General features: G+C 42.0%; 1 protein-coding gene across 2 annotated transcripts in view; it reads left to right on the forward strand.

Moving 5' to 3' along the window:
• The window catches only part of LOC139541423 (myosin light chain kinase family member 4-like), a 94195-nt gene extending 89317 nt beyond the window's left edge, over positions 1-4878 (forward strand). For both annotated transcript variants that reach the window (XM_071346068.1, XM_071346067.1), the window contains 3 exons: positions 70-148; positions 349-399; positions 3212-4878. In XM_071346068.1, the coding sequence (XP_071202169.1) occupies positions 70-148; positions 349-399; positions 3212-3274 (193 nt within the window). In that variant the 3' untranslated portion in view covers positions 3275-4878. The remainder of the gene's footprint in view (positions 1-69; positions 149-348; positions 400-3211) is intronic.
• Positions 4879-16554: the final 11676 nt, after the last annotated feature.

Here is a 16554-nt window from a genome sequence, read left to right on the forward strand (position 1 = left end):
TGGACCTGTGTATCCCTGTGAGAGTGTGTGTTTTAATAATGTATGTGTGTGTTTGTGTGTGTTCTCTAGTTGGAGGATGAGTGCCTCACAGTCACTAAAACATTCCTGGCTGTCGGATCACAATCTTCACTATCGCCTGCATCAGAAGGTAGAATAAACAAACACACACACACACACACACACACACACACACACACACACACACACACACACACACACACACACATATACATACACATAGACACACTTTCCGACTTAGAGTATTTTTGGCATTAATGCATGGATGGATTAAACCAATTTTTATCACAAAAACTAATATGGTGAATATACTGTACCTATTTCTTACAGAAACATAAGTGCCACTCAACACACCCTTTCCCTCCCCGTAGATCTAGACAGGTAAGCTGTGAAAACCACCCAGCCCACCATACACTATCACACACTTTCTAGACATGCCATTCATCTTCAGCTACTGTATACTGTACATCTACAGTGAACAAAAATATAAATCCAACATGTAAAGTGTTGGTCCCATGTTTTACGAGCTGAAATAAAAAATCCCAGACATTTTCCATACGAACAAAAACATATTTTGCTAAAAGAAATTGCACAAATTTGTCTACATCCCTTTTATTGAACATTTCTCCTTTCCCAAGATAATCCATCCACCTGACAGGTATGGCATATCAAGAAGCTGATTAAACAGCATTACACAGGTGCACCTTGTGCTGGGGACAATAAAAGGCTACATAAATGTGCAGATTTGTCACACACACTGTCACGCCCTGACCATAGAGAGCCCTTGTTTTTCTATGGTGTAGTAGGTCAGGGCGTGGCGAGGCGGTGTTCTAGTTTAACATTTCTATGTTGGTGTTTTGGTTTGGTTCCCAATTAGAGGCAGCTGGTAATCGTTGCCTCTAATTGGGGATCATATTTAGGTAGCATTTCTCCCACCTATGTTTGTGAGATATTGATTGTTGTTAGTGTGTTTGGGCACTACGTCCTCACGGTCTTTAAGTTTGTTATTTTGTTTTGTTAGTTTCACTAAAATAAATATGTGGAACTATACTCACGCTGCGCCTTGGTCCGCTCATTTCCAAGATCGTGACACACACAATGCCACAGATGTCTCAAGTTTGGAGGGAGCATGCAATTGTCATGCTGACTGCAGGAATGTCCACCAGAGTTGTTGCCAGATAATGTAAAGTTAATTTCTCGAACAATAAGCTGTCACCAACGTTGTTTTTGAAAATTTGGCAGTTAGTCCAACCGGCTTCACAACCACAGACCATGTGTAACCATGCCAGCACAGGACCTTCACATCCAGCTTCTTCAACTGCAGGATTGTCTGGGTCTTGCTCCCCAGTGGGTACCCTCCCAGGCCCACCTATGGCTGCAACCCTGCCCAGTCATGTGTCCTAATTATTTAAATTTACTGATTTCCTTATATGAACTGTAACTCAGTAAAATATTTGAAATTGGTGCATGTTGTGTTTATACAGTTGAAGTCGTAAGTTTACGTACATCTTAGCCAAATACATTTAAACTCAGTTTTTCACAATTCCTGACATTTAATCCTAGTAAGAATTCCCTGTATTAGGTAGGTTAGGATCACCACTTTATTTTAAGAATGTGAAATAAAGAATAATAGTAGAGAGAATTATTTATTTCAGCTTTTATTTCTTTCATCACATTCCCAGTGGGTCAGAAGTTTACATACACTCAATTAGTATTTGGTAGCATTGCCTTTAAATTGTTTAACTTGGGTCAAACGTTTCGGGTAGCCTTCCACAAGCTTCTCACAATAAGTGGGGTGAATTTTGGCCCATTCCTCCTGACAGAGCTGGTGTAACTGAGTCAGGTTTGTAGGCCTCCTTGCTCGCACATGCTTTTTCAGTTCTGCCACACAAATTTTCTATGGGATTGAGGTCAGGGCTTTGTGATGGCCACTCCAATACCTTGACTTTGTTGTCCTTAAGCCATTTTGCCACAACTTTGGAAGTATGCTTGGGGTCATTGTCCATTTGGAAGACCCATTTGCGACCAAGCTTAACTTCCTGACTGATTGCTTTTAGATAATTCTTCAATATACCCACATAATTTCCCTTCCTCATGATGCCATCTAATTTGTGAAGTGCACCAGTCCCTCCTGCAGCAAAGCACCCCCACAACATGATGCTGCCACCGCAGTGATTCACGGATGGGATGGTGTTCTTCGGCTTGCAAGCCTCCCTCTTTTTCCTCCAAACATAACGATGGTCATTATGGCCAAGCAGTTCTATTTTTGTTTAATCAGACCAGAGGATAATTCTTCAAAAAGTACAATCTTTGTCCCCATGTGCAGTTGCAAACCGTAGTCTGGCTTTTTATGGCGGTTTTGGCGCAGTGGCTTCTTCCTTGCTGAGCGGCTTTTCAGGTTATGTCGATATAGGACTCGTTTTACTGTGGATATAGATACCTTTGTACCTGTTTCCTCCAGCATCTTCACAAGGTCCTTTGCTGTTGTTCTGGGATTGATTTGCACTTTTTGCACCGAAGTACGTTCATCTCTAGGAGACAGAACGCATCTCCATCCTGAGCAGTATGACGGCTGCATGATCCCATGGTGTTTATACTTGCGTACTATTGTTTGTACAGATGAACGTGGTACCTTCAGGCGTTTGGAAATTGCTCCCAAGGATGAACCAGACTTGTGGAGGTCTAAAAAAAATTCTGAGGTCTTGGCTGATTTCTTTTGATTTTCCCATGTTGTCAGGCAAAGAGGCACTGAGTTTGAAGGTAGGCCTTGGTACACAGGTACACCTCCAATTGACTCAAATGATATCAATTAACCTATCAGAAGCTTCTAAAGCCATGACATAATTTTCTGGAATTTTCCAAGCTGTTTAAAGGCACAGTCAACTTAGTGTATGTAAACTTTTGACCCACTGGAATTGTGATACAGTGAATTATAAATGAAATAATCTGTCTGTAAACAATTGTTGAAAAAATTACTTCTGTCATGCACGAAGTAGATATCCTAACCAACTTCCAAAACTATAGTTTGTTAACAAGAAATTTGTGGAGTGGTTGAAAAATGAGTTTTAATGACTCCAACCTAAATGTATGTAAACTTCCGACTTCAACTGTATTTTTGTTCAGTATATATTCACTAATATAATGTAGATGCCAAACATTGGCGTCTTATTGTCCCTCTTTTGTGTTGGTTTAGTCTCCCATCCAAAATGAGAGTCCCCTCCAAAATGACTCCCAAGACCCTGTGGGCGCCTTATGATGACATGGAGGCCAGGGACAGGGCTCAACACTGGACCAACACTGCCGTATCTCTATGGCTACTGGATTACCGCACTCTACTCTGCCTCGCATCTGTTAGTTTAGCTCTGCAGCTTGTGTAACTGAGTTAAAAACGTACCGTAAACTCACTCCACAGCTAGCTTGAAATGTCGCCGATGGAGCTATCGAATTAGATAGCTCTAACGGTTGGTACTTTGTCAAGGAAAGCGGTCACTATAAAATGCACTTTAATGTATCACCATCAAATACAAACAGAACCACTTTTTTGAACGATCATATTTATTACATTTTCAGCTTACTGTGGATTTCAAATAACTTAACACAGGCCTAGTTTACCAAGTCTTATCATACCTTTGCATTGTATTTGTTAGTTGGGTTTTGATTTAAAATAAAGCTTTGGGTGCTATTTATTTTCCTGGTATTGTAAAAGTTTAGTTTCTATAGAGTTAGGAATTCATTTTTACACACCTTTCTCCTTGGTTTTCCCCATCAAACTTTACATAGATCACATTCATTAAAATAATTCAATCATGATCAATCCAGGTAAACATAAACTTGTCGATATTAGACATAATTCCTCACTATTAACTCCTTCTGCTGCTCTGCCCGTTGCTACTGACTTTAATTTCTCCTCGAGCCGCTGCTGTGAATATACTGTAAAACCGCCTCTTCTGTGCCTGCATGCTGTTGGCTTGACCTCAACCTTTTACCTTTCTTTGCTTTCGCCCTTTGGATTAACCCTCTCACCTTCCATGAAGGCATATTACTGATCAACAAAACACAACCTATATGATTTCATGATTTCATATGAATTCATTTTTATCGCTGAAGTTAGTAGCCTAAGTGCCAGTCTGTTTGTGTTGTCATGCCAACTCCTTGTCACTCCTTGTCATGACACATATTTGCACTACCCTTCCGACTGGGCACACAATGAAATGATGTTGACCCAACGTGGAATAGACGTTGAATTTACATCTGTGCCCAGTGGGTTGTGATTGGAGGGTAGCTGTGAGGGTTATTGAATTAGGGTCAAATCCAGAAGATTTGATCCTGATATCTGATTGCTGGGAGGCCAGACTGTTTGGCTTGACAATGAGCAATGGAGTTCGCATGAGCTACAACAGATCTGAGACCAGTCTATGGAGTTAGTTCTTATGTTCATGAATTATCTTGGTTCCTAACTGGATTTTTACTTGAAATGCAAGGCTTAGTCTCCATAGGAAGGGTACATAATATAATATGTATCCAGGAGAGAACATTCAAAATAGTTTATTTAATGAATTGTGTTTCATTGTCTGAATTTGAAGTGTTTGATTAATTGTATTGTAGATCTAAAGAAAAAAAGGTTTGTCTGTGTAATAGATTCACTATTTTCAAACTGTGCAGTGAGTTGATTATTACTTGGTCAGATATTGAGTTATTGATTGATTGATTTAATAATTGATTGTCAGATTTGCCATCCCTGGAATCAATTGTGCTCCTTATACCGTTGTGATTTTGTGTCATTTTTGTGTCATTATGAAACATTATTCTAGTTAGAAATGTATACAAATAAATATAGACAGAAATAAAAACTGAAATTACTTATGTTGTCCTAGTTTTACTCTACTACGTAATGCACATAATACTTTGTTTGACAGTAGAGAGATAATTCATAGAAAAATAGGAAGGGTGGATAGAATAATAACCTTTTCTACAGAGATGATCAATTGTTGATATTTGATCATCATTTGGATACGGCCATATCATTTGGAGACTGTATCCAGGTTTTGTCTAATAATGGCCACTAGGGAGCAGTATCGGACAAGGACAGTCAGTCAAGACTCGCACTGATCACCACCAGGCTAGAGACTCATAATTCATGCAGGCCAAAGCCCTAGTCCAGAGTTCCCAAACTCTGTCCTCAGGACCCCAAGGGGTGCACGTTTTGGTTTTTGCTCTAACACTACACAGCTGATTCAAAGCTTGATGATGACTATTTGAATCAGCTGTGCAGTGCTAGGGCAAAAAAGAAAATGTGCACCTCTTGGGGTCCCGAGGACCGAGTTTGGGAAACCCTGCCTTAGTCCCTACACTGTACTGAAGCCCGTGTCTGATTTGTTTAAAGTCCATATCATGTTGCTTGGATAGTCCTTGCTAAATCAACATCATATTTCTGGTATTTTATATTAAGTCAATTGGAATACAAGATATTGACTACAGTTAGAGTTGTTGCCTAAACATGGAGAGAACAAATGGACCCTCTACATATTCTCTGGAAAGTAGGCTAGAACACAAGCATTTTAACACTACTTCTTTAATGTTTATTTTCAACATTTTCTTTTTTGCTCACCCCAATCATTGTGAGACATAAAGTAGCCTAGGAGGTGAATTTTTGGGCTGGTCAGATAGTTAAGGACCGTCTGACTTTTTTAATAACAGAGAGCATGTTCTATCAGGCCTATAGTACGTGATCCTATATGACAAACCTACAGGTCTACCCTCTGTTTGAAGCCTGTGGTGGGCTGCATGATGAGACCACAGGACCTGACTTCTCACCATGGGTGTGCTGCTAGTGCTCCTTGAGCCTTGCCTCCAGGTATTTACCTAAAAACTAGGACCTGAGCGCAGTGGCGGCGGGATACGTCGCGTCACGCAGAGCAAGATCAAAGCGGCAGGTTCTAGACGTAATTAGGCCCTCCAACTGAGAAGCCAGTATATTCACTTCACTACGCTCACCTGAACAAATAAACCCTGAAGGGATGGAGGGATGGGGGCATTTTGACCATAGAGAGAGGGGGGGGGGGGGGGGGGTGTAGCCAAGGAGGAATGTTTTTCAGAATGTGTGAAGTCTTCATGAGTTCTCAAACTTGGACCCCACACACACTGACTCACCAAATTCTCAACTCAAACTCAATACAATAGGCCTACAACATAGAAAGGGGGGGACTGGTTGGAGAATGAATCTGATCTATTTCTACAGACATCCAGAACTCAATCAGTCACCCTTTAAACATAAACAATTTCCCTCTAATTGATTTTAATTAAATCTATGTGATGTGTTTATTAAGTGACTGTCTGAACTGGGTTTCAGTAAAATAGACAGGCAGACACATGCTTTCTATTCTACCAGTAATGAGATAAGTGGAGCATAGTCAATCCTATGAAAAGGTTCTCACCATTCAGAACAGAACATAATTGATCTAAAACAGACTGTGTGGGATTCATGCCATAGGAACATATCTCTCTCTATTACCTGACATCATCAACTCATTCTGGTAAGCCTACAGTACACAGATGACTTAACCCACACAGGTCAGGTAGCTAAGTTCATGTGTAAATAAATCGACACATATCATTATATCAAGCAGTAAGCACACAAATGGATAAGAGTGTGCGCATACACACCGGATACAATGTATATTAAGTGTGCTTTTTTTGCGTGTGCATTTGTTGATTTGAATTGCAAATAAAAGTGGAAAAGTACCATGCTCTAACTGCTAGACTACCTGCCTAAACAGGTCTGATGCCGCGTTGACGTGCTAGTCGGAAGTAGGAAACTCTGACATTTCCGACGTGCTAACTGGTTGTAGTTATACATGTGCCACATTCAACCAGCACATTGAACATTTCTGACTTTCCTAGTTCCGACTAGCACATGAACACGGCATGAGCCTTGGGCCTGTCAATTAACATGACCTCATCACCCCTGAGACTGGATTAGTATAGGGGGGTGGCTATGGTGTGTGTGTGTGTGGCGGGCGATTCCACTCTCCTGTCAGTGCTTTGTGTTGTGTACTGATTGTACCCTGCCAGGGCTCAGGTTCTCCGAGAGAGAGAAAGAAAGAGAGAAGGAGAAAATTAGAGAGAGCATACTTAAATTCACACAGGACACTGGATAAGACAGGAGATGTACTCCAGATATAACCAACTGACCCTAGCCCCCCGACACATAAACTACTGCAGCATAAATACTGGAGGCTGAGACAGGAGGGGTCAGGAGACACTGTGGCCCCATCCGATGATACCCCCGGACAGGGCCAAACAGGAAGGATATAACCCCACCCACTTTGCCAAAGCACAGCCCCCGCACCACTAGAGGGATATCTTCAACCACCAACTTACAATCCTGAGACAAGGCCGAGTATAGCCCACAAAGATCTCCACCACAGCACAAACCAAGGGGGGGCGCCAACCCAGACAGGAAGATCACGTCAGTAACTCAACCCACTCAAGTGACGCACCCCTCCTAGGGACGGCATGAAAGAGCACCAGTAAGCCAGTGACTCAGCCCAGTCCACCTGGCCTTGCTGCTGTTCCAGTTTCAACTGTTCTGCCTGCGGTTATGGAACCCCTACCTGTCCCAGACCTGCTGCTTTCAACTCTTAATGATCGGCTATGAAAAGCCAACTGACATTTATTCCTGATTATTATTTGACCATGCTTGTCATTTATGAACATTTTGAAAATCTTGGCTCTCTCTAATTCTCTCCTTCTCTCTTTCTTTCTCTCTCTCGGAGGACCTGAGCCCTAGGACCATACGTCAGGACTACCGGGCATGATGACTCCTTGCTGTCCCCAGTCCACCTGGCCTTGCTGCTGTTCCAGTTTCAACTGTTCTGCCTGCGGTTATGGAACCCCTACCTGTCCCAGACCTGCTGTTTTCAACTCTTAATGATCGGCTATGAAAAGCCAACTGACATTTATTCCTGATTATTATTTGACCATGCTTGTCACTTATGAACATTTTGAACATCTTGGCCATGTTCTGTTATAATCTCCACCCGGCACAGCCAGAAGAGGACTGGCCACCCCTCATAGCCTGGTTCCTCTCTAGGTTTCTTCCTAGGTTTTGGCCTTTCTAGGGAGTTTTTCCTAGCCACCGTGCTTCTACACCTGCATTGCTTGCTGTTTGGGGTTTTAGGCTGGGTTTCTGTACAGCACTTCGAGATATTAGCTGATGTACAAAGGGCTATATAAAATAAACTTGATTTGATTACAGTGTCTAGAGGACAGAAGGATCCCCAATCCTTTCTTTGTCCTCTTTCCTTCTTTTTCTTCTTCCCTCCTTCTTTCTCACTGCCTCTCACCTGGTGTGCATTTCCTTCAGTGAGGTCAGTCCTGTAAGCCAGGTAGGAGTCAGTCCTGTCAGCCAGGTAGGAGTCAGTCCTATAAGCCAGGTAGGAGTCAGTCCTGTCAGCCAGGTAGGAGTCAGTCTTGTCAGCCAGGTAGGAGTCAGTCCTGTCAGCCAAGTAGGAGTCAGTCCTGTCAGCCAGGTAGGAGTCAGTCCTGTCAGCCAGGTAGGAGTCAGTCCTGTCAGCCAGGTAGGAGTCAGTCCTATAAGCCAGGTAGGAGTCAGTCCTGTCAGCCAGGTAGGAGTCAGTCCTGTCAGCCAGGTAGGAGTCAGTCCTGTCAGCCAAGTAGGAGTCAGTCCTGTCAGCCAGGTAGGAGTCAGTCCTGTAAGCCAGGTAGGAGTCAGTCCTGTCAGCCAGGTAAATTTCAGTCCTGTCAGCCAGGTAGGAGTCAGTCCTGTCAGCCAGGTAGGAGTCAGTCCTGTCAGCCAGGTAGGAGTCAGTCCTATAAGCCAGGTAGGAGTCAGTCCTGTCAGCCAGGTAGGAGTCAGTCCTGTCAGCCAGGTAGAGGTCAGTCCTGTCAGCCAGGTAGGAGTCAGTCCTGTCAGCCAGGTAGGAGTCAGTCCTGTCAGCCAGGTAGGAGTCAGTCCTGTCAGCCAGGTAGGAGTCAGTCCTGTCAGCCAGGTAGAAGTCAGTCCTGTCAGCCAGGTAGGGGTCAGTCCTGTCAGAGGAAGATAGATGACAGAGGGAGAGAGATGCTACAGACATTTATACAAACTGGTATGACAGGTAACTGGAAATGGCAGTTACAAATGATACATTACTGTCAACCCAAGACTGTAGGTATAACATTGTCATATCGTTGCCTTGGCATTTGATTACACAGATAACACACCTTTAACTAACGGCTAGCATGCTATCATGTTGAAAAGAGTTTGTGCAAACCAGCTCAACGAGACACTCTGGTTTTATGAGCAGTGAATCCTTAGTAAAATACATGTACATGCAAAGGTTTAGCAGAGGATGAGTGAAGGGCAATATATATATGTTATGATAGGTCTTATTGACACCCTCTCCTCAAATCAAATCAAAGTGTATTGGTCATGTGCACATAATACACGGTATAAACGGAACAGTGAAATGCTCTTCTCAACAGTGCAATACACATTTATAAAAAACAAAAAAACTAAGAAGTAACAAAAAGTAGTAAAAAATAAGAAATCAGTCATGTTTGGAATATGTAGACAGTAAGAATATACAGTATAGACTATGACATGTACAAAAGTGAGTAGTGGCATGGTTGAGCATCTTAAATTGTAGCAGTAACGGTGACTGTGTGTGTGTGTGTGCTGTGTGTGTATGTGTGTGTATTTGTATTTGTATTTATTATGGATCCCCATTAGCTGCTGCCAAGACAGCAGCTACACTTCCTGGGGTCCAGCAAAATGAAGGCAGTAATACAATTTTAAAAACGTTACAATACATTCACAGATTTCACAACACACTGTGTACATTCAGGCTTTTACTCCACCACTACCACATATCTACAACACCAAATCCATGTGTACGTGTGTGTATAGTGCGTATGTTATTGTGTGTGTGTGTGTGTGTGTGTGTGTGTGTGTGTGTGTGTGTGTGTGTGTGTGTGTGTGTGTGTGTGTGTGTGTGTGTGTGTGTGTGTGTGTGTGTGTGTGTGTGTGTGTGTGTGTGTGTGTGTGTGTGTGTGTGTGTGTGTGTGTATGCATGCGTCTGTGCCTATGTTTGTGTTGCTTCACAGTCCCCGCTGTTCCATTAGGTGTTTTTTTATCTGTTTTGTTAATAAAATTGTACTGCTTGCATCAGTTACTTGATGTGGAATAGAGTTCCATGTAGTCATGGCTTTATGTAGTACTGTGGGCCTCCCATAGTCTGTTCTGGACTTGGGGACTGTGAAGAGACCTCTTGTGGGGTATGCATGGGTGTCAAAATATCAATACCTATGATAAATACAAGTAGTGATGAAGTCAATCTCTCCTCCACTTTGAGCCAGGAGAGATTGACATGCATATTATTAATATTAGCTCTCTGTGTACATCCAAGGGCCAGCTGTGCTGCCCTGTTCTGAGCCAATTGCAATTTTCCTGAGTACCTTTTTGTGGCACCTAACCACACGACTGAACAGTAGTCCAGGTGCGACAAAACTAGGGCCTGTAGGACCTGCCTTGTTGATAGTGCTGTTAAGAAGGTAGAGCAGCGCTTTATTATGGACAGACCATGACAGTTTACAATTCACAGTTACTCCAAGCAGTTTAGTCACCTCAACTTGCTCAATTTCCACATTATTTATTACAAGATTTAGTTGAGGTTTAGGGTTTAGTGAATGATTTGTCCCAAATATAATGCTTTTAGTTTTTAATATTTAGGACTAACTTATTCCTTGTCACCCGCTCTGAAACTAACTGCAGCTCTTTGTTAAGTGTTGCAGGCATTTCAGTCACTGTAGTAGCTGATGTGTATAGGGTTGAGTCATCTGCATACATAGACACACTGGTTTTACTCAAAGCCAGTGGCATGTCATTAGTAAAGATTGAAAAAAGTAGGGGGCCTAGGCAGCTGCCCTGAGGTATTCCTGATTCTACCTGGATTCTGTTGGAGAGGCTTCCATTAAAGAACACCCTCTGTGTTCTGTTAGACAGGTAACTCTTTATCCACAATATATGTGTAGCAGGGGGTATAAAGCCATAACACATACGTTTTTCCAGCAGCAGACTATGATCGATAATGTCAAAAGCCAAGCTGAAGTCTAACAAAACAGCGCCCACAATATTTTTATCATCAATTTCTCTCAGCCAATCATCAGTCATTTGTGTAAGTGCTGTGCTTGTTGAATGTCCTTCTCTATAAGCATGCTGAAAGTCTGTTGTCAATTTGTTTACTGTAAAATAGCATTGTACGTCAGAGGTCGGCATTGTACATTTCTCGTCCTCCTGGTTTTGACCCTTGCCTGTCCTGACTCGGAGCCTGCCTGCCTGACCACTCTAACTGACCCTGAGTCTGCCTGCTGTCCTGTGCCTTTGCCCCACTACTCTGGATTATCGACCCCTGTCGGCCTTGACCTGTCGTTTGCCTGCCCTTGTTGTTGCAATAAACATTGTTACTTCAACACAGTCTGCATTTGGGTCTTACCTGAAACGTGATAATTCCTTTTGCCTCATTCATCTCAACCATACAATTTTTCAATTCCTCATCAATCCACAGGGATTTAACAGTTTTACAGTAATTTTCTTAATGGGTGTATGCTTATTAGAAACTGGAATAAACAATTTCAGAAATATGTCAAGTGCAGCGTCTGGTTGCTCCTCAATAAACACCACGGACCAACAAATATTCTGTACATCAACAACATAGGAATCACAACAAAACATATTGTATGACCTCTTATACACTATATTAGGCGCAGCCTTTGGAACTTTGGTTTTCCTAGATGTGGCTACTACATTGTGATCACTACATCCGATGGATTTGGATACTGCTTCCAAGCAAATTTCTGCAGCATTTGTAAAGATGTGATCCATACATGTTGATGATTTCATTCCTGTGCTGTTTGTAGCTACCCTGGTAGGTTGACTGATGACCTGAACCAGGTTGCAGCAGTTGACTGTCTTTTTATTTTGACTTCCTACGAGCCTCTTGGGCTGGTGTTTACAGAACATTTGGTGTTGTCTGATAAGGATATTAATGGCCAACACACTATCACAGCTTATTGTGAAACACTGGTTACAGTTTGAAGCTTTTTCTTGAGTGGGCAGCTTGATTAAAGCTAGTCAATATTTAAATCACCCAGAAAAATATACCTCTCTGTGATATCACATACATTAGATACTGACTATTAGCACATGGATGTCAATAGCAGCTTCCCACAAGAATGGGCTTTAAGTGAGGCCATATTACTTCAACAATATTTAACATGAGATCCTCTCTAATCTTTACAGGAATGTGGTTCTGAATATAAACAGCAACACTTCCACCATTGGCATTTCTGTCTTTTCTGTAAATGTTATAACCTTGTATTGCTACCACTGTATCATCAAAGGTATTATCTAAGTGAGTTTCAGAGATAGTCAGAATATGAATGTCATATGTCAGTAGCAAGTTATTGATTTCATGAACCTTGTTTCCTAAGCTACATATGTTAATGTGGGCTATTTTGAGCACTTTTCTTCTGGGATGCTTACTTGTTTTCATTGCATTACTGGGAAGATTAGAAAAAGTAGATATGCTCATGTTATTTATGTTAGTGCATGGTGAGCTGCATAAAGTGGACTTCCTACTAGGGCACACCACCTGCATACAATAGCTGTAGGATCAGCAGAGTTACTCAGGTCAGTTAGAGGGGCATACATTAGGTTACTTACATTGTGTCTACCAACGCCCCTGATATAATGCACATTTGCTGAAGCATTATGACAACTCAGCGTCACAGGGATTAACTGAGCTGGGCTTGGGTCATTGATAAGTCATTGTCTCAACCACACCTTATTATGCTGTGAAAGGATCCTGGAACCCAAATTATTTGGGTGGATCCAATCCTCCTTATAAAACGTGTTTTGTTTCCAAAAGGTTTCGAAATGTTCAATAAAAGTTACACCCATTGAGCTGCAATAATCACATAGTCAGTTGTGAAGAGAAAGAATCCTGCTAAAGCGTCCAATGCCACGATATCCATGTTTTGACGTAGTACATTCTGGAGCAGCTTAGCAATGTAATTTACTCAAGCTTCAGGATAGGACATTGTTTTTGCACCAGGAACGGTCACATTTCTTACCATGGAGCTGCCCAAAATCTGCCCAAAATCACGGCTGGCGAGCAGGACGAGGAAATCCACAGGTACCCCCAGTGAAGAAGGTGCAGGAAGATCAGGCTTCAGAATGGCTAAACTATTTGTTGTTTGTATCCAATCCGGGCCTCTTGTTGGGAGTGTAGACTGCTCTGCTGGAGACCACTGTCTTCGGCTTCCACGGCTCGTGACATGCGACCACAATCACTTCCTTGATTTAGCTGACAGCTTAGCTTTCTTGGCTTTCTTGTCGCCGTCTGTGATCAGGCCTACCACTGTTGTGTCGTCTTCATTAATCTTTCTGATTGAAGATTGGCAGCCTCTGGTCAGTGCTTGAAATGGGCTGGCACCTTGAATTCTGTGCTGTTTTAGTACCAACACCTCTTTTAGAATATTGGCTCTAAAATTATTTAAAAACTGACACTTTAAAATGTTTCATTCGACTCCATGCCCTGCCTTTGGTCAATACATCCCTGTGACAGAGAGACAGAAATGTGTCAGTATGAACGGTCAGAGGTCAGGGTGAGGTCATGTGGGAACATATATACGGTTTGAATGAATTCCAGCTAATACTTGTATTACTCTTAATATGCACACATTGAGCCAAGCAGGTGAAAGTTATTTGATCCATCCAGCACTACCCCCTCCGCTCTCCTCCCCCCCTCTCTCCTCCCCTCCCCTCTCTTCTCCTCTCCTCCCCTTTTCTCACGCCAAAATGGTGAGAAACTAAATTTAAGACCAGAGAAAAAAATACAGATACCTTGATCCTATCTCGCACACACAGACGTGCACTGCAATCTAAGACAGCGGAATCAAGACCAGCTGGACAAACAGAGAGCAGGCGATTCTCTCAGTAAAGAGACAGAGACCACCACAGAACATGGACGTCCGTACGTCTGTCACATATCATTACTAATAGTAGTACCACCTCTAGTGTAGTAGAACTATTAGTAGTAGAACTACTGATATTGACAGTGGTGTAGTGGTGTTGTATTATTCATCTTACACACAGTATGTAGGATCTTCATTTGAGCCAGTTTGCTACAGCAGGAAAATAATCCTGCAGCAATAGAAAATGTGAATTATTATGTAGATTATAATTAATGGACATTTCCGTACATTTTTCATGAGGGAAAATCAAGTCTGAAATTTCAAAGTGGAAATTACAAACTTCAGAAGCCTTTTTAAACCTCAAATACACTACAAGTTTAAAATTCCCTGCATTCCAAATTAATATCTGTAGTATTGGGTTATAATGAATTGATTTGAGCTGAAGGTCGGTGTATTTGTGTATCATGCGTCTGATTTGAGATGGGAGTCGCCTCGGAGGTATTGTGTTTACAGCAGCAAGGGGAGGTTAAGGGGGAGAACATGCCTGAAGATGTGGGTGGCCCACACACACATATACAGATGTAATGGTGTGAAGGGCTTCTCTTCTCTGCTTCTACACAGCAAGACACACACACGCACACAGTCAGACTCACATACCAAGACACACAGCAAGACACACACAGGCAGGAAGTCAGATGAAAAGATCAAACCAAAGGAAAAGGAATCCCACTTGGCACAGATGTCAATTCAACATCTATTCCACATTGATTCAATGTAATTTCACTGAAATGACGTGGAACCAACATTGATTCAACCAGTGTGTGCCCATTGGGATGTCTCTATGCTTTTCTCTTTTGATTGGGCAGGGTGGACGGACAGCCTCTGTGATTCTCAGGACCCCCAGGCAGGTGGTTTTTATTTGGAAGGCCAATGAGATGGTGTTTACATTTAGGCCAGGCAGTGAGTGAGTGCTTTCATAATGTTACAGACAGGCTGAGAGAGTGTCCTAAAAAGAACCCTATTCCCTACATAATGCACTACTTTTGACCAGAGCAGTGCACTAAATAAGGAATAGGTTACCATTTGGGACATAGACTGAGACACCAACTGAGACATAAAAACGAATGTTTTTATACAAGGTCACATTATGGTATTTGCTCAGTGTATTTGATTGCCTCAAAAGGTATTTTCTGTCACTCCAAACGTTCAAACCAAATGGTTATGCCTGCCTCCCAAATGGCAGTGTAATGGGAATATTGAAGATGACTATAGTTCACATTCTATTAAGAGTGGTCAGCACAATGTTTAGCATATTTAAAGTTTCTGTAATACACATACTTTCCAGAGTTTCATTTGCAACAGTCAAGGTTCGGGTTGATGATCAACCTGCTGAATGTCATGGATTATTCTCATATCTGTTGATAGTGATTGACTCCAGACTGGAAGTAAAAGGACCGAGGACACACTGATTATTCCCTGTTGTATTGTATTGATGAAATTCTATGAACACTGTGTTTTTCAGCAGCAGTTGACTGTCTTTTTATTTTGACTTCCTACGAGCCTCTTGGGCTGGTGTTTACAGAACATTTGGTGTTGTCTGATAAGGATATTAATGGCCAACACACTATCACAGCTTATTGTGAAATAGACAGAAATTACTTTTTAGAAATGTGTTTATAAAGGCAAACAAAAAAGTATTTCTCGTGTGTATTACACAATTTTCTTCATAACGCATGTGTACATAACACAATTTTCTTACGAATTCCAATTTGTTGTGGCTAACATTAGGTAGGTTAGCTAGGTGGCTAACATTAGCTAGGCTAGGGGGTTAAGATTAGGGGTTAAGTATAAAAGTTAGGGTTAGGGGTTAAGTTTAGTTTGAGGTTTAGGTTAGGGGTTAGGGTTAGGTAACATGCTAGATAAGTAGTTTAAAAGTAATAGGTAGTTGCAAAGTTGCTAATTAGCTGAAATGCTAATGCTGTCCATGATGTGATTCGAACGAGCAATGTTTGGGTTGCTAAACCTTCGCAATATATGCCTCCCCAACCAATCTCCCTCTCATCGTTTCTGTCTTAAGTGGCCTAATGTCTTTATCTGTGATTGAAATGCACTGTATACAATATCGTGTGGTGTAGCCTACACAAAAAATTGGGGAGAATTGGCTCGTGATAATGACTGGAGTGGAATCAGTGGAATGGAATCAAATACATCAAACACATGGTGTCCAGGTATTTGATGCCATTCCATTTGCTCCGTTCCGGCCATTATTATGAGCCGTTCTCACCTCAGCAGCCTCCACTGATGGGTTGAAAGGGCCTGTCTCCGAGAGGCCAGTTAGACATTGCTTCTGTGCTGTAATAAACTGGACAGATTTTTGATTGACTTTATCAACCAACCACTGCTCTCCTTTTTGTTCACCTGGAAATTCCTATTATAGTAGCCTATTCCCTATAAAGTGCAGTACTTTTGACCGGAACCAATGGCACCCGATTCCCTATATAGTGCGCACTACTTAAATGTAGTGCACTTTATAGGTAATAGGGTGCCATTTTGGAGGCAGAA

Source organism: Salvelinus alpinus, chromosome 16 (genome assembly GCF_045679555.1).
Source record: "Salvelinus alpinus chromosome 16, SLU_Salpinus.1, whole genome shotgun sequence".
Classification (NCBI taxonomy): Eukaryota; Metazoa; Chordata; class Actinopteri; order Salmoniformes; family Salmonidae; genus Salvelinus; species Salvelinus alpinus.